Source organism: Gavia stellata, chromosome 5, assembly GCF_030936135.1.
Source record: "Gavia stellata isolate bGavSte3 chromosome 5, bGavSte3.hap2, whole genome shotgun sequence".
NCBI lineage: Eukaryota > Metazoa > Chordata > Aves > Gaviiformes > Gaviidae > Gavia > Gavia stellata.
The window spans coordinates 36,143,998-36,169,298 of NC_082598.1; the positions used below are offsets into that span (position 1 = coordinate 36,143,998).

The 25,301-nt window shown below is 36.8% G+C and overlaps 1 protein-coding gene across 13 annotated transcripts in view; it reads left to right on the forward strand.

Annotated features, from left to right (window-relative positions):
- SORBS2 (sorbin and SH3 domain containing 2) overlaps positions 1 to 25,301 on the forward strand; it is a 192,436-nt gene that overhangs the window by 138,723 nt on the left and 28,412 nt on the right. For 5 of the 13 annotated variants that reach the window (XM_059817370.1, XM_059817371.1, XM_059817372.1 and 2 more), the window contains 5 exons: positions 834 to 1,020; positions 4,061 to 4,175; positions 20,589 to 20,641; positions 21,335 to 21,522; positions 23,681 to 25,234. In XM_059817370.1, coding sequence (XP_059673353.1) covers positions 834 to 1,020; positions 4,061 to 4,175; positions 20,589 to 20,641; positions 21,335 to 21,522; positions 23,681 to 25,234 — 2,097 coding nt within the window. Of the gene's footprint in view, positions 1 to 833; positions 1,021 to 4,060; positions 4,176 to 11,574; positions 11,659 to 13,793; positions 13,851 to 20,588; positions 20,642 to 21,334; positions 21,523 to 23,680; positions 25,235 to 25,301 lie in introns of all 13 variants that reach the window. The other 8 variants (XM_059817367.1, XM_059817368.1, XM_059817373.1 and 5 more) reach the window with 5 other exon arrangements.

Sequence of the window (25,301 nt, forward strand, 5' to 3'; positions counted from 1 at the left end):
GACATGGGAAGATAAAAAGGTTGTACTGAGAACACCTTTTAAAATACGCAGTACGAGTGCCTAGTAAGGATGATTCTGTTTTATGATCTTGTTCATTTTTGCTACAGGCACTGGTGTTGATGTTATTTAGCTGCAAGAAAGACATATCCATCTAAGATATATAATTGTGTGTCTTTCAGACCATTATAACCATGCGGTAAAATTATTTACAAAAACAAAAATTTAAAGTGTGAATAGACTGTACGTGGAAAAAAAACCCATAGTGCTTTGTGCAAAAATGCCATTCAAAATTCTTCCGTTTCAGCTTTCATATTGCCTTTTTCTGTACTGTTGAGAGCATTTGTTGTGGGTCAGTTGCTTGAGATCTGTTTGGACTCTTGTGATCCTCTTCAAGATATGCTATTGCTTAGTTGTCCCAGACTAACAGTAATTATTAAAACAATGAAACAAATGTGCATTTCCTGCCTCTTCTCTTCCTTCTGAACATAGAACAACTGAGAGGCAGGATGAGGCTGGGGATTAATTACAGGCTGTCATTAACAGCTCTGATGGATATATACAGCCATTAACTTCTTCCCCCACACTCATTTATCATTAATTTATTTTAACTGTACTGCACTTCATCTGTGTGTTTGTAGTTTTATATAGAAATATATAAAAAGTATTCTAATGAGCTAGATAGTATACAGCAATGTACTTTTAAAAATGCATTTACATGTTTTTGTAACCTTGCAGCTTTATTGAGTAACTGTGGGTTCTTGTAGCATTGCGTGGTGTGTTTTATTAAAACTCATTCTCATGCTGTGACTATTTCTGGTTCTGTTTTACGTTAGGTAGCTACAGTCCATCCTTCTCTGCTCAGGCTCACCCAGCTGCAAAGACGCAGACGTACAGACCATTGTCTAAAAGCGCTTCTGACAGTAGCTCTGATGCCTTTAAGGTCTCATCCCCTTTACCACCTCCACATGTGCCACCTCCAGTACCACCACATCGTCTGAGGGAAAGGTCTACACCAGAAAAGTAAGTTAGCATATTTTCAAAAAGTGTTCTTGGTATGTACAGTAATCCAATTGCAGGGTATCACAAAGGATAAAATAGCAGCTATAAAATATGACTTCAAGGGACAGTCAGGTGATGAGGGGTAATCTTCATCAGTAGTCTGGGCACCACGCATGATGCTGCCATTTCTTCAACGTGCTAAAGAAGTGCTTATTCTTACAAGTGATACTACCACGAGCATTTAAGATTTTCATTCTCATTAGTGGGATTGTCCTAGTTGCTGTGTTTCAGAGCAATCCGTGCTCTACCAGCTGTCTTGAATAGTTGGTCTCTGAGTAGGAAAGGCTGTTTATGGTATCCAATAGCAAAGAGAAAGGATCTAAAAGATGATGTAAATTGAAATTCAAGGAAGAGCAGAAGTGTAGCTGTAGATCCACATTTCCCCAGAGCTCAGAAGTGCTTTATAGCCCCATTTTTTTCAGTCTCCATCTCCATTTTGGTAGACCAAGAAGGTGTTTACAGATTAAAGGGGCATATCAGATTTCACATGGTTTTCCAGCTTCAAACTCGCTGCACAAAAAGAGAGGTCCCAGTGGTTAGAGTCCAGTCTGGAAAAGGTTAATACTTAATAACTCCAGAAATAAATGCTCATCCTTCTGATAAAACCATGCAAAGTGCCCTGCACACAAACTCTATAGACTCTTCAGCATATCTGTAGCTACTAGCTCAAGCAAAAAGCTTTTTCTTTATTGTTTACATTCATGAATACTATGTGTTAATTATTCTACGTTTATGTGTATGTGTGTGTATGTATATATTTTATATATTAAAAGGGTAATTTTTTGTTCCATTTGTGGCTACAAACCCACCTCTCTTGGTTATACTTAAGCAACAAAACAGAATTTGCCCATTTTTGTCAGCTTGAGCATTGTAAACATTTTTATATGTAGAAATTAAATTATATTAAACAGTTTCAAATAATTTGCAGTTTGAATAAAATATTATGAGAAAAGACCATACTAAGTGTTTAAAGTTAAGACTATGACTATGGCTTTTTGAAAAACGTGTAGGTAGTGGCAATCCAAAAGGTAATCCAGCAAACACACATTGCAGAGGAAAATGAGATTGCTCGATGGTTACTGATTTTGGCTACTCCTGTTGCTGAGGGCAGGTTGTCAAGAGGAAACACTAGGGGTCTAGTGGGCTACCTTCCAAAGGCTGTGAGGTTTGAGTTCTGTTAGCAAGTCATACAAAAGTGTAGATTTTGTTAGCAAGGCACCAAAATGTGGATCTGCTTAGCTTTGATCTCTGAAGTTATGTGAGTCATCATCCTGTGCTAGGCCAAATGCCTTGGTCACAGAACCTGAGGCTTGTTGCAGTTCCTTTTGCCAAGCTTCAAAATAACTGCTTTAGCACTGAATTTGGATGTTTAGCCTCTCTTTTTAATCTCCTGCATGATAAGACAGGCAGTGGAAATCTATGTTCTCCAGGCCAGGGGATGCCAAACACATTAGTTATGCTTTGCCTGCTGCTGACAGCTATAGCTCGTCAATCTTTTCCTGCCATTGGGAGATTCTTTTTTTAATTGCCTATAAAGCCTGAGTATTTAAAATCTCACATAAGAGGCTTAGGTCCACATGTATCACAGTTTCATGGCTGGGAGGCAAGATATGGTTTGCATTAACAGTTGGGCTCAAAAACATAGTCCATAAGGGATTACAGGCTGTAAATTAAGTGAACTGAGTGCGAATCAGAATTTCAGTAGCGTCCTTTTTTCTTCAGTGACTTGCAGCATAATGCAACTTGATCAGAACATTTCCATTTTCCTGTTCAGTCTCAAAAAATACAACCTTTTCTGCTCTGAAACTAATTTTTTTTCTCAGTGAAAATAAACAAAAAATAGCTATGTAGAACTACTTCCCTTGAAATGTAGGGCTTTTTATAAATAGAGGTGTCTGTGTCCCAGAAATTGCACTCACAAACATACTGTAAACAAAAGCTACCCCATAGATTTTTTTAAGGCACGTGACATGTGCCTTATTATGTCAGGTCACATCAAAACGAGTCACATCAGAAAGGCTGATAGAACTGATATAATTAAATCAGTGTATGCTCTTTCTTATTGTAAATTCAGACAACAGCTGATAGGATTTCCCTTTTCCTTTCCCTCATTCTTTGAGTTACTAGTGGGTCATTTTACACAGAGCTAAATAAAAAGATGTGTGAGCTACAGTTTTCCAAATGCAATGTAGGTAGGGACTACAAAAACTGCCATGAAAAGGTAGCTCTCACTGTGATAGCAACTAACTAACTATCCCTAAAACAATATATAGGTAGCTATTAATATAACATGGTAAATGACTGAAAAAAAATGTAGTAGGGGTCACTTTTTATTCTTTGCATAACGCTATTAAATTGAAAACCAGTTTATAAGTATAGAGAAAATGGATAAATTTCTGTCCCAAAGTCAACTGCCCAATTCTTTTTCTTGTTTATCTATTCAAATTTCCAAGGAAACAGTATACTGCTTACAAGGATATTCAGGAGCAGTTCTACTACAGATCAGGATAAAGAGCATTTATTAGATTTTCACGCTGTCTTTTAAAATAATTCCTAATTTTCTGTCTCAGAAAATTTTGTAACTTTTTCAATATGGACTTACTATCATGTTGTATGATGACAAAAATATCTACCACTTGCCTATATTAGTATAGTGCGTAAAACAAGTGTAGTAGATTTGCAATTTGAGAAGGCATGTCATGGTATTTTGACACAGTATGGCAGGGAAGTTTTTAAACCGGTTATAACAAAAGTATGAGTGATCACATAGGCTGGACATCTCTAGTATTTTTTCTGCTGTACTGAGTATACCTGTTGTAAACAGGTTAAGATGATACAGTGGTTAAAACATTGGGATGCTAGGCCAGACATTTCACAACTGAAATCTGGAAAGAGAAACCATGCTAAAATTCATTTGGGTTTGCATGCTTCTCTTGCACAGAGCTGTAAAGCAGGTGCTAATGACAGTAAATTAACTCAATCGTTCATATTTGTTATTTAGAAATGACTGGGATCCCCCTGACAGAAAGGTAGATACCCGCAAGTTCCGTTCTGAACCAAGAAGTATTTTTGAATATGAGCCGGGAAAGTCATCAATCCTTGAACATGAAAGACCGGTAAGACACATAAGTGAAATGGGTAATACAATAAAGAGGTTTGGTGAGAGGTCATCTTTTTATTATTTACTACTGATTATAACTAATTAGATGAATATTGAAGGTCCTTTTTCAAATATGATTTTGCAGCAATTTGTCTTTGCTCTTTTCTGATGGTTGTGTTGAAAATGCAAGTTTGGCTTATTTGCTAAACTTAGATCTTCTGGTATTTCCAAGAAATCAAACCACCACTGTGCAAACCTAATGGATGATGAGCAGAACTGTGAATTAATGGAAGCTGCTTTTTCTAATTGGCAGGTATCTCCAGCACTCATTTTCAGTAGTATTAACAGCACATATGAGATCTGATTAATTAGTGCGTAAAAATAAATTATTTGCATTTTCAGGATGTGCCTAATTGTACACTTAAGGAGATTTTGGCCAAATACTGGTCAAGGTTGCCCAGAGAGACTGTGGAATCTCCATTTCTGGAGGTGTTCAAGACTCACCTGGACACAGCCCTGAGCAACCTGATCTGATTAGACCTGCTTTTAGTAGAAGGTTGGACTAGATGACCTCTGGAGGTCCCTTCCAGCCCCAATTACTCTGTGATTACTGATTGTTCATTCACGTGTAATTAGAAGTCTTTATTCCTGCTTTCTGAATAATGATTGCAATTGTGGAATTTTCACAAGCATGTCTGATAAAGCTATGCTTAATGCATGCAAAACGACCATTAACAGAAGTTTTCAATTGCTGTAAGACACAGTCACCCAGCCTTTCTAATTTACCTTTGTGCTGTCGCAAGACTTTTGTGTTTTAGGTAAACCGTTATATATCAATGGCAATGTTTTCTTTTCTTGGGCTTTTACTTTGAGGTTGGAATGGTTGAGGGAGTCCAGTTTTAAAGAAGGGATTTATGTAATCCCTACGGGATTATTATTTGCTTCTGTATTACTGTATTACATGCTTGTTCACAGAGTTTATTTTACTAATTTAAAATAAATTAAGCAAATAATTGAATTCCAGAATACACAGTATGTGTGAAACACCTGTACTGGGCACCTTTCCCTTGTGTTTTTGTGGTCTTTGCGGGAATATAATTTTCGTTAGCTAGAAAATACAAAACTGTGTTTCTGTGAAATTAAGTTCTTGCAGAACTGATGCATTTTTCAAAGAGGAAATTGGCATTTCTGTATGAACTGCTAATTAATCAATATAATTAAATGGGATTTAGTATTTATTGTGAAGCTGAACTTAACAAATAATTACATTTGAAAGGTGATGGCATTTTTTCTGAGCACTTTTTGGATTGCTATGCCTGCATTATACACACTGAGGTCATTTACCAGCCTTTCCAATGTCAAAGAATAACAGTAGATTCTAGTTGAAAATAAGAAAATTACAGTGATGTTTCAAGAATGGCCCACTTTTCTAATAAATTGCATTTTCTACTGATGTAATGTGAAAAAAATAATTCCCATAGGAATTGCAGTGCTGATGAACATGATCATAGATACAATTTTTTGATTTTAGTGAACTAATGAAATGACAAAAAAGTGAGCTTTGCTGACTGTTCCTGAAGCCTTTTTTTTAACTTGCTTATGCATTTTATTTTTGATGTTCTCAGTCAAGAGGTTGGATTTTGAGCTTTGTTTGGTCCTTAAAATATTTTCATGCAGAAAAGCCTTAGTCACATTGTATTTACTGAGCAGCATCAGTCAAGGGCAAGATCATACTTTATCATCCGAAGCTTAGACTAGAAGTTTAGACTTAACTGATGTAAATGTAAGGAAACATCTCTTCATAGAATAAATTTTAAAAGCTGAGGAAATAATATTCATTGACAGAATGGAGACATTTTTTGTTTTTGTATGATTCAGAGCTGTAAAAGATTGGAAAACAGGAATTAATGTAGAATACAAGAGATTAAAGTTGTGCTGACGCTAGTGTAATGTTATTAACTGATATAAAAATAGTTGAAGTGAGTTATCACAGTTTTATCAGTCTGGAATTTCTGCTGTGGATAAAGATAATGTTTAGCATTATGTATTTAGACACGTCCTTTGGATCATGTTACAAAAAGAAAGAGATTTGGTTTCACTAAAGCATTTGTTTTCCTTGTTTTTATTGAATGGGATATGGAAAGCAAAACTCACGACTTGTTAAAGAATGATCAGCAGAGCAGGTCAAAAGATTTTTCTGTGTGTCTAGAAGAAGCTGACATCTGAAAACAAAGCATTACTTCCAAATTCAGATGAAAACTCCAAATTCTCAGCTGTGTTAGTATTGCATGATTTAAGTCTTTCATCTAGATAATCTTACAAGATTTTATTTTTAATGTCTGAAAAAATGTTCTGATGATACTGGAAGAAAATATTAATCGAAATATGGAATATAAAAATAAATATAGTTCATTAATATTATAAAAGATGGACATTTATAGCATCTGAACTAGAAATTCTTACTTTATTAGTTTTGCCAATTCTTACTTTATTAGTTTTGCCAGAACAAAAAAAAAAAATCAAAGGGAGTTTCTCCAGCACTCCAAATATTGAAATTTTATGCTGAAATTAAATCATTTCCATGTCTACAGGATTGCAGTTTTGATGGCAAAATGATCTACCAAAAAAAAAAATATATATATATATATTTACAGCTACCTTATATGATAATAAACAGGGCAGATGAGGTTTGAAAGATCAGCATTCCCTTTACTGACATAGGTACTACATTGGAACCAGTTGTGATTAGTGTGGAGAGTAGAAACATGGGAACAATATAATAAAATGATGTTCAATGTAAAACTAACATTTAGTGGGAAATATTATTCAGCAGATCCTCATTCAGTAGGTCAATAGAATGTGGGAAATAATAAACCTAAAAAAAATGACCTAGTAATAAATGCTAAATGGATAGATCGGTTAGGGATAGATGATTATCTTTGTTATGGGTATAAAAAGATTAGTGTAATTTCAAGCTGCAGTATCATCAGAAGTAGCAGCCTTCTATCATGAAACGGAAAATTAATGTTTTTTCTTTGGTAATTTGAACTTGCAAGAGTATAAAACATCAACAAAAAGGAGAGGCTTAGGATTGGTCCTTTGAGATTACAACTAAAAGTAAGTGACATTAAGCTGTTGAATGGTCTTCCAAGCAGTGATGTGGCAGCTCCTTTCTTCGTATTTCAATAAGCCCCTAAAACATTACCATTTCTTCTAATAACATAGTACTGGTAAGGTGGTACGTAAATTCTTCTTGTGTATGTTTCCATCTCCAATGTCTGCAATTCAATAAAACACTCTTCTTTTTCTCTACTATGGTCTAAACCATGGATTTGTTTCCTAAAATGGGTGTTAACTTTCAGTAAATAAGTAAATTGCAGTGTAATAATTAAATAAGTAAATTGCAGTGTAATAATTTAATCTTACTCATGTGAATATGAATTTAAATTTTTATTCTTTACTAGTTTCAACCTTGTATATATGAAGTAATTCCTTCATACATGTGCATTTCTTTATTTCTGCAGTAAAGCAAGTAAGGAAAAAAACTTGGTGTTACTGTAAAGAAAGAGTTTGTAAAATTGGGACAAGCAATAGCTGCCTTTATTTTCATTAGGTGTTTTAGTCTAAGCATGAAAATACACATGTGCTAGTCAGATAAAACTGTCAGGTTAAATTTTAGCTCTGGATTTTTTTATATATGTTCAGTATACAAATTTTCTACTGAGTTTATATGCAACAGGATTTCATTATCAGAATAAATTAAAAACATTACTGTTTTGTCAAATACCAGAAATAGACTGGGCTTGCACCATGATGTACATCCGTTGGGTTTTGGGCTTTTTACTGTGGTGGACAATTTGAAATTTTTTTTAGAATATGCAAGTTTGGTCCCCTTTGACACCTCAAGCTGGTTATCAGAACATTCTACTCAGTGTTAGCTGAGTTACTTGAGTAACACTTTGTCAACTAAAAAAATTTTCTCAGTGTGTTTTAAAAAGAAGTTAGAGAGTCTACATGTAGGTATGTTTTGATATGACATTTAAAAATATGCCTTCTCATAAAGATACGGAGGACTAAGTCAATCTGGTAGTGGACTTGGAGCTACAACAGCTATTAAAAAGTAGTCCAAAAAAAGAAAAAAGGAAAAGCAAGAGCAAACTCTTAATAAAATGCCAAAGCCAAATTTCCAATAGACATCTCAGTCCATTGTTGCAAAGAGGCTTCAGTATGGTTTCTGAACTTGCAAATGCAAAATATTAACTTGACCATGCAAATCGTGTAAGAACCAGTTTAAATGCACACTTCTGATTGTTACCTGTGAGTGTCTACCTGTGTATGTCAAATCAAGGACAGGCAAAGCTGCATGCAACACTACAGATGGAATTTTTTTAAATTACGTCAGTGTTCTTCTATACTTGAGTATGTTGATGCAGTGCTATGTTGACCATGTGATACAAATGGCAAAAAGAGTGAAATTACTGGTCTTCAATAATGTATCTTCAACAAACGATGAAAATGTTACTAAATGACTAGATGAAGGATACAGTATAGGAACATGACTTGGTTTGACTGACAAGTCATAAAAAGGGAATTTACTTTATTGCTTTTAACTTCTATTCAAGCAGTTTGGGAGATACTTTGTGAGACCAAGCCAAGTTCAGTTTTTCAAGTCAAAACGATTTGTTCATTTTAAGTCTCTTAGAAGGGGAAATAATAGAAAAAGGTCCATCAGCAGAATTGAATCTGAAAGGCAAGCGATATCAATTGCCTGTGTATTGAACTTGGTAGCACAGGGAATGCACAGTCCTCCCTAGAACTGCCAGGCAGCAGTGAACTTGCAGACTTTAGTGCTCAGTTTCTTTTCGTTTGCTGCCCTCTGTGGTTCAAGCTGTAAATAAAAGCAGGACTTGTGTGCACGGAGTTTTACACGCGTTCTTATGCTCTCATTTTATTTGCACGCTACTACATGAGGACAACTCAAAAACTTAGAAACTACATAAAATACACTATTTCTGTCTTTTTCTTTACAAGCAGAAATGTGGGGGGTTTTAAGCTTTCAACTAATTGTGAGAGTATTTGAAGGTGAATGGGGAGCCAGCTCCCATTCTCATTTTTATCTCCTTGTCTAGCTGGGTGGAAGCCCAGCTTATCTGACGGTGTGTTCTGGCTCCCTGCAAGAAGGGACGCTGGTCCATCAACGTGTAGGTGTGGGGCTGCTGCTATCCAGGGGACTTTGAGGCTCACAAGGGTGACACTGGTTACCCAAGCAAGTAATGTCAGTAGGCCTGGATTTGTAGTGCCAACAGCGCCACAATTTCCACACCATATGCATTTCAAGGGATTTATTTATTTATTTTATGTAGATGCACCCAATTGTTGATATTAACATTTCTGTCTGTGCAAATTAAATCATTGGTATAATATAAAGATGAAAACATACTATAAATATTTGAATATACTGTAACTTAGTTTGGAGAAAAGATGAAAAATCAGTTGTTTAGTACTGTCTTCTCAGATAATCCAGATCTAAATTGTGGATTGTTTTTTTTAAGGTAAGCAAAAAACTCTGAATGCGCCAATCATTCTCTGTAGTGGGAATCAAGTTCATGTCCAATGAAGTTATCTTCTGCATTGTGAATCTGTCATTTTTTGCCCTCATGCCTTCATCTCTCTGTAGACGAGAATCATGTGTTTTTTCTTAAATCGATTATAGTCTCCATTAAGGTCACAAATCTTTACTGGTCAGTTCATGAAACTAATTTGAGCAGTGTTTTTCTACTAAAGACTTGTGTATGTAGAGTTGAGTTGAAACAGTTGTCATTAGCAGTGCTGAATTATGGCTGTGGATGGTGGCAATGTAAGGGCAAAACTCCAGAGCAGATTCACTTCCTAACCCTGCTATGGAGCACAGCAAGTTGTTCATCACTGGCATTCAATTCCCACTCTGTTCACAGGAATAATACTTCCCTTACTTGAAAGGGACATTGTGAAGATAAATCTATAAAACAACAGTTGGTGTCCAGATACTGCATGAACAGCTCATAGGTATGTGAGCACCAAGGTAGTTCAAAAGGGCTGTTGACCTTTCAACAGAGCAAAACTGACAGTCTGTTCCAGTAAAATCAAAGGCAGTAAAAAAAGTGCTGTAAGATGTTTAATTACCTGAAATGGTCAAGAGTACGGTGTTATCTCTTGCAGAAAACAGAAATAGCTGTGTGTGATTGCTCTGGTGTAGTGGTGACAGCTTGACTCAGGAGGAAAAAGTGTTACATACTTAATCACCAGTATCATTCTTTATGCAGGACCCTGTTGTCTTCTTTGAGGATTGCTTTCTACTTCACACCGTAGTTAGTGTCTAAGTTCTGATAATTACAGTTGTGGAGGACCAAATTTTAAACTCAGAAATATCTTTAACGAGAGGCTTTCTCTGTTTCAGTGATCTTTAAGCCAACAGTTCACTGTAATTCTGTGCTGCATGACAACTTACATCAGATCCTACAAAGGAACTGGAGCTGTTTAGAAAATAACTAATGCAGCCAAGTTTACAGTTGATTAGATATCCCATTGGGAGCTCTACTGTTTTGCACTGTCATGTTTTCATGCTACTTGAATAAATCTGTCAATTATTCTTCTGTTCATTGAAAAAATTTCTTAATGCCATCTTCAATTGCTACTTTATCCCTTTGCTGTGAGACTTTTCAGATGAAAACAATGTGGAAAAAAATGCTTCATTATGTCAACAAGGCTGTGGGAGATAAAGCATTACAAAATACAGCTAAAACGAATATTATGGAATGCATAATTTTTTGTTCCCTATTTTCTGACCATAGGATTTAAAATATACCAGTACCATTTCATATGCTGAAGTGGCTTTTTAATATAGTCATGCCTGCATGATGCATATTGATAATCTCTGCTCAGCACTTGCTTCAAGACAGCAAGATCCAGAATTAGCATGCTTTGTGAGAAGACAAGGAATGACCAAAAGCAATAGTGACAAAATTATGTCTTTATTGCTGATCAGATGGGCAATTTCTTGCCTATGCTGTAGATGACAATCATTAAAACCATCTTCGCAACAAGAAATCTTTAGTAGCATTGAATGTACTTAAGTGATGTTTACAGAAGTGGTCAAAGAGCCATCTTAGTTTTTAAAAAGTAATTTTAAAATGTTTAACATCTTCCAGTTATTGGAAGAACGGCAACAAAAAGAAAAGTGTTAAAGCTACCAGTCAATGACAGCTCTTGAACAAGAGTATTCTCTTAAATACCATCTTCATTCTTTGATTTTATTCCATTCCTTTCCCCATATTTGTTTTGTGTTTGCGTGTGTGTGTTGTTAAAGTGACATGGCATTTCTAGCACTTCGCTCAGTGTGTGCCTTTTCCTTCCCTTTTCCTTCACAACTGCTCCAGACTGATCGCATAAACCCAGATGACATAGATTTAGAAAACGAACCCTGGTATAAATTCTTTTCAGAACTGGAGTTTGGATGTCCGGTAAGTGAGGACAGAATATTAATATTTAAACATTAGGAAAAATATTTTTATAATGAGGAATTTACAGATTACCAAATTCAGCAAACGTACATCAGTAAAGTTAATATGTTTTTTTTGAGAAAGGTCAATAAAGTCATCTCATGCATATAACTATTATTTTTCAAGTGGACCCTTAACTTGCCAGAATAGTGGCTTTAATAGCTTTAATACGGACTACCTATTAGAGAAATAGTAGTGTGTAAATATTTAAGAACAAGACAAATTGCATGTTAAACAGGGATGTTTACTGGTCTCCCTAAATATTTTGTATTTGGCTGGATTATTTTTTAACGATCTTTCAGAACAGAAAAACATGTCAGTTTGCATTAGGGATGCTAAGTTACAAATCATGTATTTTTCTTGAAGGAATGTGTCTAAATTTAAAAGCATGCAGCCGTATACAAATTGCTTATGGCAGTAAATACTGAGATTTTTTTCCTTTTTTTCATCTCTTATATACATACATGCAGAATATGTATTTTGTACCTGAACACAGAGATAACGAGTTTGCTCTGTTTTCAAGCTGGACACCTGCTGGAACAGACTTCAGTTCTGCTCCCATTTTCACAAATAGCCAGGCCCAAAAAAAGGACTCCGGCAAACAGGTGCTACCTTAGTCCTACTGCAAGAATTTAAGTTTAAAATTATGAACCTGAAAAGCTCCATTTGGTTGAAACACCTAAACATCAGAGATACCTCAGTTTCTCACCTTTGGTTGCCTAGGCACTTGCAATTCTTCTGCAAATACCACAGGCTTAATTGGATGTAAGCACCAAAGGCTGTTTATATATTTTATACAAGGATGAAACAGTAACGTTGTCCTTGAAGCAAGACTGAGAACTAGATTTCACTTCCTCCCTGCACAGTACTTTAATGACTAGTTTGGAGATGCACCTGCTCTTGCTTTTGCGCACACCCTCTCTGGCCCCGTGGAGCTCAAATTCTTTCCTGTACACTCTAACATCTTCAGGAAAAAGGAAGACAAATGTCTTCATCCAAAGGAATGAATGTCTAACACGGTGGTTAGAGTACTTCCCAGACAGGTGGAAGATGTGAGTTCAAATCCCCTCAGAGAAAGGCAGGAAGTAAACCGAAGTGTTCCCTCAGTCTGGTTAAGTATTCTCATAGCTCCCCAGGATCCTGGGCAACTTGAGGAAGAAAAACAAAAGCACCTGCCCACAGCCAGGAAATCCCAAATAGACATGGCATTTGAGCTTGAGAGTATCAGGATTTAAAACATTCCCATTCGTATCTTTCCCTGTTAGCTAGCAGTTCTCTGGAGCCCCCCTCAGCGTGCTAATTGCTGACATGCTGGGCTACATGAGGAGCCTGAGCACTTGACACAGGGTCTTGGAGGGCACTATGGGAGCCAGGTACCTTAGTCCCTTTTTGTAGCTGGCCATAAGCTAAAAGTGGAACTCCCAGCTACTTCATTGAGAGCAGAAGAGAAAGCAAACCATATACATTCTTCTAAAACTTTTTAATTTATTTTTTTTAATCATAACATTTCAAAAAATTACCCACTGAATACCACCTGAAAAAAAAAGAAGTTAAATACATCTGGGTTTAATTTGTTGTCCAGTGGTCTATAATGTATCACATTTTCACTGATTACCTTTTATCTCCTTTTATCTAGCCATTCAAGCTGTTTTGTCATTCCTCCCTCTAGGTGGGCAGAAACAGTGCAGATAGATACATTCTTCTGGTGAACAATATGTCAACAGTTTTTTACTGATAATGATAACCTGAGAATAGTGTCTCCTGTAAGATAAAGTATATTGAGATTTCCCCAGCAGAACGTAACTGTGATGCCTTACACTCTTCTGTCTCATCAGTATTAAAAACTGCTAGTATTGATTCAACCATTCCAGTTGTAAATTTTACCACCTAAAGTTACTAACATTTTATTAAGATGCTTATAATTTTAAAAATATTGTAACACATTCTTCCTTCCATTCCACCCGTATGTGTCACTCTTTGTATCTGACATTGTCAACACTTAGTTTCTAACTGTGTCACCTTCTCCACATGTTTCATTCCTTGCTGCCATTGATTCTACTCCATTTCATCTCTACACTTCTGCTTTTATGATGCAGCCACCTAAAAAGCTTTTGGACTATGTTCAAGACAGTTCTTCTGGTGTTTCCAATGAGGTAAATGAATGATTCTTGTTCAGATGATTCTCTTGGGAAGAAGGGTTGGAGTGCTTGCCATTTATGTCTTAATTTTGTTAAAATTTACTGGTTTCCTTCTGATAGCTGTGAGATGTTTCTTATTCACAATCATTGTATCTTTGTCTTCATATCTTTCCAGATCACTAGTGCATATGGATGTTGATCTTATTATCCTAGGAACTGTGAGTCCTTATCCCCAAAACTTCTCAGAGATTAACACTCAGAATTACACAACAGCCCATACGTCTCTAACTCTTTGACAAATTCCCACTTCTTCAGAGTTGGGCAAGTGCATTGCTTTCAGACACGATTAATACACCAGCACACTAGTATTTTTTTACTAAAATATCTGACCGCAAATTCTATGTGTCAAGTGAAAGCCTTTATGGCTAAGCTATCGTTTCTCCAATTAAGTATTTATGACTAAGGTTGCTAATCAGGAAATACAGCAATTAATAATCCTGTTGTAAATTTATAACTGCAGGATTGACAGTCACTGTCATTACTCCAAATAAAATGCATCAAGGTAGTGGGCTGTCTGTCATTGCCCTACTCTGAGTGGGAGAGATTCAGGCTTTCATTCGTTCTTCCCTCCCTCCCCATTTTTAGAGTGTTAGGGAAAAAAGCAGTGAATCCTATAATGACAACTTTACTTCATATGGTGGCTTTACTTCGTTCACATTCATGACTCACTCTCATCTTCTGTAACCTTTCCAAAAATTAAACACAAATCATGGCCTTAAATTGTTAATTGTTTGCAAGTTACTCTGGTTTGGTTTTAAGGTCTATAAATCTGGAAAAACCTCATGGTTGTGAAATTTTGGCCCAGTTCTCTGAGACAATAAGCTTCTAGGCCTTCACTCATACTGGAGAATACTCAATATATCAGAGAAGACAATTTAAAAGCCCTAGCATGATTATTTGAAATATTATCATGTTCAGTAGGTCTGGGTAAAATGGCTATGAAGTAATACTGGTTTTCTCTTTGTTTCATTTACAAAGGCATTTATCTTCTATTTTGAAACTTTTTAAATCTTTGAATATGATAAATCATGTTCACAAACTACAGCAAATTGAATATTTGGGGGGGGAATATTCCAAATAACTTGTTAAAGTATTAGAACCATCATGCAAACAATCCTGTTTGTTGTTTACAGCTTTTGCCTACTTTTCCTAACTTCATTTTCAGTTACCATTAGAGCCTTGATGCATGAAAACAACTGAAACAATGGCTTAATTGTAAATACATTATTTTTTTAGTAGAACCGAATCAAAATATTCAACAGAGTCTGCATTTGGTAGTTTGGAGTGGTTGTCTCCAATATTTAATCATTTTTGTCAGTCAGTCTTTATCCATCCTGGGCAGTGTTGAATAGTCTGGAAGATGCCTAATTAGCTTTGGAGATGGGGCAGTGCGGGAGGTGTATTCTGTGGGGCCACCCGTGGCTTGGAGCAATCATGGGTCAATAAATGCCCCAGAGCTGACCGGACAGCTACAAACAGTGGTACCCACTATTGGCAGTAAAAAACAACCCTGTCCACTGTTTGCTTTCACCTTTCCCCTGTACAACCTATCAGTGCAGCCCTACCTGTGGGTAGAAAGTATAAACTCCATACAGCCTATATATAATAACATATGCCTGTGGTAAAAATTAGTGTTGTAGAATGTGCAAAATACATCATCCTTCACAGAGAAAAAACTTCAAAGAAGGCATCAAAGAAAGGGCAAAAGGGCAAGTTACATTCAAGGTGATAAAAGTATCTTCAAGGACAGAAAGCAAAAGCCATGTAGTAACCCAGCAGTCAATTTTGACATGACACACACTTCTTGCTCCCTTAGGCTGATCACTAACACACTATTTATGGCCTAGGGAATGCTGTGGATAAAGAAGTTCTCTACAGTTTGGTTTCAGTTGTGTGATTTACCCATTGCCTTCCATAGGAGGCAATGGGGATCTACATCGCCCTTGGGATTTACATCATGGTCTGTATAGCCCTGGAGCCATTACAAGTGGTGGAAAGTAATCACTGCCTCATGGCTGTTTGGCCAGTATCATGTGACAGACGGTCTCCGGGAGGGGTTGGCATCTGCGCAAGAAACCCCACAATGACAATTAATCTGCAATGTTTGTGTCACCTCATGCAACAGTTCTAACAGAGATCACCTGTGAGCCCAAGTTTCTTTCCTCACCATGGCCGTGACTGGTCAACAAAGATGAGATTTATAGTTGTGGCCAGTTTTGAAATAAGACACTGACATTTTCCAGAACAGGCTCAATGTGTGTTTTGTGGGTAATGTAGCAAAGCACACAGACCTGAGGCCTTTGCTTCACTCTGTTGTGTAGAAATGTGAGGAGAACTGTGGTTACACTAGCTGTTGGTGTGAGCAACTCTGCTGCTGGCTTCTATGGTTTTATTGCAGACAGAACTCATAATATCAGAGATTTATCTTAAAATCATTGAAGTTGGATAGTGACAGAAGAATTATCATAAAGTACTTTTCAGCTGTCAGAGGATGTAAAGAAAAACTTGAAAATATGAACCATATGAACAGTGAAGACTTGGAAATAAATACCTTCTTCAGAATACATTTTAAAAAACAAATACCATGATATTTTGTTTAGACAGAATAGGTTAACAGTAATGCACTCATCATGAGGCCCATACACATTCCAAATATTGAGAAATGAAATAGGGATAATATTTTCTAAATGCTAATAGCAGGTTTATGGTCTGTCTGAGAATACCTGATGATCATCAGCACACCTCCATAACAAAACTGGCTCCAAAACACAGGCTTCTGTTTAATCCGCCTGTGGAAAGGAGGGTTGATTCTTTACCCCTTTCCTTGAGCAGATGGTATGGTTTTGTTTCACAGTACCCCTTCTCTCTAATGTTTAAGTCCATTGACTTTATGAGCTAGGTTACAGTACTTAGAATACTTCGGTCAACAATTATCTGTTTTTAGTTTTTATCAGTTTTTACTTTAAAGCGTCATACATAGTTTGTTTATCACCTAAGAACAATGCAATGACAGATGATTAAAAAAAAAACCCAAACCTTGAAATCTGTGTTTTGCTAGGAAAATGAAACTTGTAAGAAATAACTTCACATTTGTTTGCAGAAAAATAGGTTGGTTTTAGCAAATTTAGCAAAAAAAATCAAATGCTATGATAAAACTTGATTGTATTCCACAGTCTTGTGTGCTCTCCCATCATGGAAAAAAGCATATGTGGAGCACCACTGCACAGAAAAGCCACCTGGGAAAGGGATACATCATTGTATGAGTTAGGCAAACCTAACACTGGGAGAAGCTGGGCACATGATCAGTAATTTTGGTAGTTGTCTTTCAACAGGCCGTTGCTACAGCAGACCTGCCCCACTGAGAGAGCCATCCCCCTGACATCACTGATGCAGACTTCCCTGTTCCTTGAGAACGTGAGCTACGTACCACTACCTCACCTTGCTCCTCTTGGTAACAGCTTAATTCCCAGATTATGTGAAGATCTCATACACAGGCTGCAAATTACAGATCAGTGTTGCTTGAGGACATGTTAATTTATAAGGAATAAACACAATAGTAATTCCTAGCAGGTGGACAGATTGCCATTGATAACGTTTTTAATGCCACTTTCTACTTCCTACTGTAGTGCTCACGCTGTGGGTTGCATGCATGTCATTCTCTACTGTAAATGAGATGCAGATGAATAGATCATGTCTCCTCCAATGGGGATGAGCTGAAAATGACTGCATGACAAGTAGCTCTTTTTTTTTAGCATAGCAGTAAAGTAATTTTTGGAGCTTTTATTTCTAGCTCCCCTCTTTCATCCATAGCATAAGTCACTGGAGCAGAGCTGTATGTTGCCTGAAATTTAGCATCAGTTTCCACAACCTGAAAATCCATGACACAGTGCAGCAGTGGAAGGATAAGGATAAGAAAAAGAGGAAATCTATTCTTTTGGTTTCCGATTTTATTATAAAACAAAATATTTGTCATACAGAACAATGTAGCATATTACAATAGAATCACATTTGATGTTTGGAAGCAGTTTAGAGGGTTTGGGCTAATTGAGCTCTGACAGGAACAATTTAACAGTATCCATCAAGTAAGAACAGCAGCAGCAGCAGAGAAATTGCCTGAGCTTTACCTCTAATGTAGTGATAGAATATTAAAAAAGACTTTAAAATCTCGCAAAGACGCATCACTTCTAGAGCACATGACTCTTAGAGGTATTACCTACGTCTTGCATTGCTTCCATTCTGAAGAGATGCAAAGACTAGCTAGTTTAAACACACAAATCACTAAAACAATGAAGCGGTATAATTGCCATGGTTTCATAATTTAGTCCAGTAGTCTATTTCATTTCAAAATAAATTGGAAGAAAACAGACAAGTAGTTATAACCAAAACCTTGGTTTTCCCTTTTCCTAGACATGTGCTTACTTTGAGATTTCCCTCACAATGAAATACACACGAGAGTTTGTGGGATGAAACCATGCCATGCTGAACTGTCCAAGATCACCAAGAAGCCTTGAAGTAGGCCAGAAACTAAAATCCTTCAATTACAGGCCAGTTCTATGCTTTCTCTTGGTAAAACATCAGAGTTGCCATAACCCTGTTGGCCAACGTTACAACCCAATGTTGTTTTCAAAATTTGTTGCCTTCAGAATTTCTGATGAAATCAAGAGGAACAAGAACTATGCATAAACACTACTGATAGGATACAGCTTATATTTATAATGCTTAATCTAATAAAAATCCATGTTAGAGCTAGTTCTGCCACAGTGTTTTACAAGTTAAGCCAAGTATGACTTGAGAGAAATATCGGGAACCTAGTTCTGCCATTTCTGGTGGCCAGGTTTATGTTACTGGTTTTTGCTGTGAGCATATTCTTTATAGATCACTTATCCCAGATTTGTAATGTCACTTCAGGAGGGATTCTACCTTTGTATTTATACAGCAAGTGATTCTGATCCAAACTGGAGCTTATGAACATAACAGTATTTAACAGGGAGAATAATAGTAGTAATAAGTAGTAACACAGAATATCCTTGAATACTTGTCCACAAAGCAAAGAAATTTCTGTTTAGAAAAAATAAAAATTTTGAAACCCTATGCAGAGATCACCTTAAATAAGTTAGAGAGGACTTACTTTATCTGGAAAGTAACTTTAAAGTCTTTGAATTATTAAGATCTTTTAACTGTTTACATCTCAGCTGCCATTCTTACCAAAAGCCTGAAAGTTTTTTACCTGATTTTGAATGTGATTTAAATAAAACTACAGTTAAAAATTACTGAGAAAATCAGAAATTATCTTAGCTCAAGTTTTAGATAACATTTGATCCATATTGTGTCATGTTTGTGTGGTTCTCCCCGCCTCACAGTATAATAAATATCAGTATAACCCAGAGATCAAAACTTTAGTTAGTGTCCTGATGGGATCACTTGGTATGTGATGCAGGTCTTGAATAACAAAGCCTACTGACAAATGAGCTCCAACTGAACAATTGTATTGTCTTTATAGTGCCCCACCTGTAAAAGTAGTTTCAGCAGTTACTCTAGAATATCATTTAAAGTATGCAGTCTCATGAAATCTGTTCCTAAATATTCTTAGACTACAGGTGCCTTCTAGAAGTATACATAAGTGTCAGTTGACAAATCTGGGTGAAGGCCTATTCATGAACTTGCAATTCAAATCGCTGGGAAAAAAGAATACCTAACAAAAAAACCACTTACACATGCTATGAATGCTATTACTTCTGCAGTCCTTCTGTACAGAGAAAAGTCTGTAAAGATTTTTCCATACAGAAAAAAACTCTAGAAGGCTTCTATAGAGAGAAAAATATTTCCTGCAGCTTACGAAGCTGTATGATAGTTCTATTTCCATTCCATCGGGTTAGCTCTGAAATGACATGCCAGGAACTTAAAACAAGTTTAACTTTTGAACCACACTGCTTTGTACCCATGAAGAAATACCCCAGAGACCATGCAGTTCATTCTAAATTCATACCTAGCTACCAGAATTGTAGTACTTTCTAATTCTGACTGCAGGTTTGAAACGTATGAAATGATTGACTTATAATTAGTGGTCATTTAAGGTTGACTTTGTATTAATAATAAAATTACGGAGCAATACTCCGTTCCATCTTCCAGGGTTCATGCAGTAGATGCTACCGTAATGCTATAAGCAACGAATAATGTTCTGTGATAAGAACTGTTCTTACCAGGAATATAAGGTGGTCAACAACTGGCCACAAACATGGGATTTACAAAAGTTGCTGGCTATAACTGGTTGTGGGATTTTGGTGAGTATTTGGGGGCGAGGAGAAGCTCTGCAGACCTCACTTGCACATGAAGGAATTATTTTCAGATTTTTATCTTTTTATAGTAAAAGTTCATTTCAGCTGTTCTGTATCTATTTTTGAGAAGGGTATAGAGAAGCATGACTTTGGATCATTATTTAGTAGTGCTTTAAAAGAAAAAGCATTGCTGAAGTAGAATACAAAATGAAATCTAGTGATGCTTTTTAAAAACTGCATAACTATTCTCATGAAATATTGCAGTATGAATGTTGGAGTGCCCAGGATGTTAATCATCATAATCTGGTTTTATGGGATTTGTTACAGAGTAACAATCATAATCAAACACGAAAAGCAGACATTGTCACCCTTTTTTCAAATACAGACTTATAACAGATACATATATTTGTTTTCACAGGCTTCCTTATATCATCACTATTCAACAGACAAAGGCCTGGACAGGCCCTCTAGGTAAGAAATACATTACATGATTTCAGTAGTTACAGATTATACAGCCTGAGGGTTTTCTTTATGACCTGAAGCCAGCAGATACTACAAAGAGTCAGATTTTAACATTCACTTGTGAGCTACTGACAAAACAGAGCGATGCATGGAAAGGACGTTCGTATTTTGATACTGACGTGTAAATCTTACTTTTGTTTTACAAGGACTTGCTGTTTACATTCAAAATAAGCCATGCTGTATTCTGGATCTTTCCACTAACATCCCTGAGCTTCTGTCTCAACTGCAGCAGATCTATCATTTAACCTTACTGCCTGCAGCACTTTCAGCGTTGTTTCCCTAAGCATGCTACCTCATCTGTTCTTGGTCTCTGTCTTTTTTCTATCTTTGTGCTGAACTTCTAGTACCAAAAAATAGTCTAAAAAACTTTGATGCATTTCTTTCAAAGCCTTCACTATGAAAATGATACAGCAATTTTGTATAAAACTTTAAAACAATCAGGTGAAGAAGAAATCCAGCTTTTATCTGTGAAATATGTTGTAAGAGTCTGAGACCAGTGCTTCTCCCCTTTACACATTTTTGATTTATTTGTTCTGGCATTGTTTAATCTATAAGCCAATAGTATAATTATGAGCTTACTTTTTAAATTCCTGAATTCTGATCTCAGAATTAGACTGCTGCTAATACTGCTTATTTCTGTAGTTCTGCAAGTACCGCGAGTGACTACAGAAAAAGGAGGAAGTCAGAACCTGCTGTAAGTCATCAGAGGGTGCACGGTGATCAGAACGCAAACAGGCCTAGCCTGGGCCGTACGGATATGCAAGGCCCATACACCACCCTTAGAAAGCCTTTAACTAGCTCGTCTCCTTCTTCTCCATCAAGAGCAAAAGGTAAGAGGAGAGCATATTTGTTAGCAGAAAACTACTGATGATGTGTTGTACAATACATTGGTAGTAAATGCAACTGTATAACTGTTGCTCAGTGCACTTCACTGGGAGGTTTACTGTATGAAGCAACAGCTTTGGGCCCTTCATGAAAGGCTAACTTGTTTATTCGTATGGGTGTAATTTTAAGCTGAAAAGCTGGATTTGTAACAAGGATTTTCCGTTTTCAACTGCTTATTCTAACAAAAAAAAATTGACTAAATGAAGACTATGATTTGTACCATAATATGTAAACCCATAAAGCTTTATTAACTCCACTGCTCTCTTACTAGGTTATTGTGATTTTAAAACTATTTTCAGTATTTACAGAAATCAAGACATACAGCATATAAGATTAAAGATGTGTTTCCAGGATAGCAGACCTTTCAAATCTATAGCCGATGTCTTAGACATTGTCAGTTATCAGGACCTAATTTAATCAAGCACACATCCATAGTCTGATTTTTGATTTTGTAAATCCTTGAAGTATTTAGTGCAGCATATACAATCTAATTAGCTTTGTTTTCCAAGGAACTTTGTGGGTTTTTTTAGCAAGACAAAAGTTTTCCAGTAAAACATACAATGGAAGTAATATAGAGAGTAATATTGTATACAATATGTCTCCTTCTGTTTAAGTTATTATTATTCATTTAATTGCTGTATTTTGTAGCTATACTTTCTAATCAGCCTATAGCTGTATTAGGGACTGTATAAACCTCTGTAAAAGTAAATTCCCACTGAAAAGAACATAATACCCAGACTGCAACAGAATGTGTCAGACAAAGAAAAGCAGTGAGGAATATTACGAGTGAAGTGATGGAAAAGCAATTGTATTTTAAACCCAGTGTTATAGCAGTAATTTAAAAAGTGGGTAAACTCATCCATTTGGTGTACCAGGCCAGGCGGTGAAAAGTTGGTAAACTCCATTTACCTGCATTTACCTTTGAATACACCAGCGATAATGAGCACTTCCCATGACTTAAACACTTCCTGTGTTTGAAAGTCCTTCGCTTAAGAACATCTACCACAGTTAATTAACTTTTGGAAGGTGACTTAGCTGTGTCACTCCATTCTCTCCCAACATTATGAAACCTACTAGAATGTTAACTTCTCTTGGAATTAACCATTTTGTTAAAGAAGCAGCACATTATAAGCTGTTTGATCAGCATGGATTTTGAACTCAAGTGTTTCAGTTTCTGATCCAGATTCAAGCTGTTCTAGAAAGCAGATTGAGCTGTTTGAAGTATGTGTCCTGAACTGAATGTGGCCACTTGAGACCATTTTTGAAAGTTCAGTGCAAGTATGAGAGACCACAGTTCCAAATTTGTCTCATAGTGACTTCTAGATCTAGCATGTGCATAAAAATATGTCTTAAAACTTGCTTGAAAACTCAGGCTTTGTTATGGAAGTCAAGCTAAGGGTTATTGTTACATGCTGGTTAGGCTCAGTAAACTGATACGTCTTCCTTTACACCCATATCGCAGTTCCTCAGCCACCTTGTTCTGCCCTCAGTAAGCTGTAGAAAACACCACTCCCTTCAGTGCTATCACACAGGGACAGAGCGGGCTACCTATGAACAACTGGGAGAAATTTCCCATTTGATCTTCTATAAAGATTTTTCTTTATCTTAATTATCTTAGAATATGCAGTTGCTGTGAACTCTCTGAGCATTATTCAGCCCAAAAATTCTGAACAGCTTCTTTCAGAATGTACAGGTGGATAAGTCAATATTTGACTGAGGTCTAGATTTGTTGTTTGGCTTCATCTTTAAATCCTTTGCAGCTTTTATTGTCTGTTGACCTGCTTCAAAATCAATATTCATGCTTGTTTTCTTACTTTGCTTTGGCGGGGGAGTTGCGGAGGGGAAAACCTCCGTAATTCATAAGGAATTCTTTTTGATGTTCAAATTATCACGAGTACATTTTTACAGCTGGAAAGTAACTTAATTGTTAGCTCTGCTGCCCCAGGCTGTAGCAACCTATGTGCTGACCTAAGTTGATAGATGCATTAATTGCTGTCTCTTTTCTAGTCTTTCTAATACTTACTAATGTTAATTCCAGCTTTCTGAATCTTTTAATTTCTGGCAATGTCTCTTTTTTACCATGCTGCTCTATGGATTATAAAGGTGGGGATATTAGCAAAGTATATCCATCCCTTTTAAGTTATTCAGTGCACAACCACAACACCTCAAATGAATTAGATTACTGTAGCACTTACAGACAACATTTAGCTGTTCCAAATGATTCAAGAAGGGCAATCAGCTACAAGAATGGCTGGCAAATGACTCGTCAAAATGCAGAAGTCTGGAGCAGCACAGAAGAAACTGCTTCTCCAAAGAGAAAATCTCGTAGCTGTGATGATCTGTTAACAGATGATCGTGATAGCTTTCCCGATGCACAGGCCAAGTCTGAAAGCATGGTCTCTCTGTTATGTGAGGAGGACTCCAAAGAAGTTTGCTCAATGAACTGGGCCTCCCCATATGTTGAGGGCCGTGGCAGTAGTAGGTCAAGAGTTCGTCACAGATCTGCACATGATGCCCCAGGTTTCCTAAAAATGTACAAAAAGATGCACCGCATCAATCGCAAGGACTTGATGAATTCTGAGGTGATTTGTTCTGTGAAGTCCAGAATACTGCAGTATGAAAAAGAACAGCACAAAGCTATTCTTCAAGGCTGGAGAGAGTCTTCTACTGAAGAGGTGCCCAGAGACATGGTGCCAACCAGAATATCTGAATTTGAAAAATTAATTCAGAAGTCAAAATCAATGCCAAACCTAGGTGATGAAATGTTGTCAACTGTTACTCTAGAGCCTCCTAAAAATGGCTTATGTCCAAAGAGGCGATTTTCTATTGAATCTTTGCTGGAAGAAGAAAATCAAGGCAGACATCCCTCTCAGGTACAACGGAGCTACAAGTCTAAAACCCTGGTGCCAATTCATATTGAAGTGACCAGTGATGAGCCACAACGATCGCATATGGATTTTTCAGACAGTGATCAAGATGGAGTGGTTTCTGACCTCAGTGACTTTATCCAGATAGAGGGTTCATCCTTTTGTAGTGAAAGTGACTTTGACCACTTTTCCTTCACATCATCTGAAAGCTTTTATGGATCAGGTCATCACCACCACCACCACCACCACCGACATCTCATCAGCTCCTGCAAAGGGCGATGTCCAGCATCCTACACCCGCTTCACCACCATGCTAAAACATGAAAGGGCTAAACAAGAAACCACTGAAGATCCAAGAAGACAGGAAGTAGAATCTGGCCTCTCTAAGATAGCATTCCTAGTCAGTCCTGTGCCTTTCCGGAGGAAAAAAAGTACAGCTCCTAAAAAACAAACTGAAAAGAAAAAATGTAAGTCATCTGTATTTGAAGCACTAGATTCTGCACTTAAAGACATCTGTGACCAAATTAAAGCTGAAAAAAGAAGGGGAAGCTTGCCTGACAACAGTATATTACACAGACTTATTACTGAGCTGCTTCCAGACATTCCAGAAAGGAATTCATCTCTTAAAGCTCTGAAAAAGAGTCCCATGCACCAGCCTTTTCATCCACTGCCTCAAGATGGTGCTATCCATTGCCCACTGTATCAGAATGATTGTGGAAGATTACCTCTTAGTGCCTCTTTTCCAGACATGGACGCAACTAACAACAATGATAGTGCACTGTGTTTCCAAGGTGGATGAACTTTCTTCCTCTATCCTTGTGATTTTCTTATCCAACCTTACTCCCTGTATTTCCCACC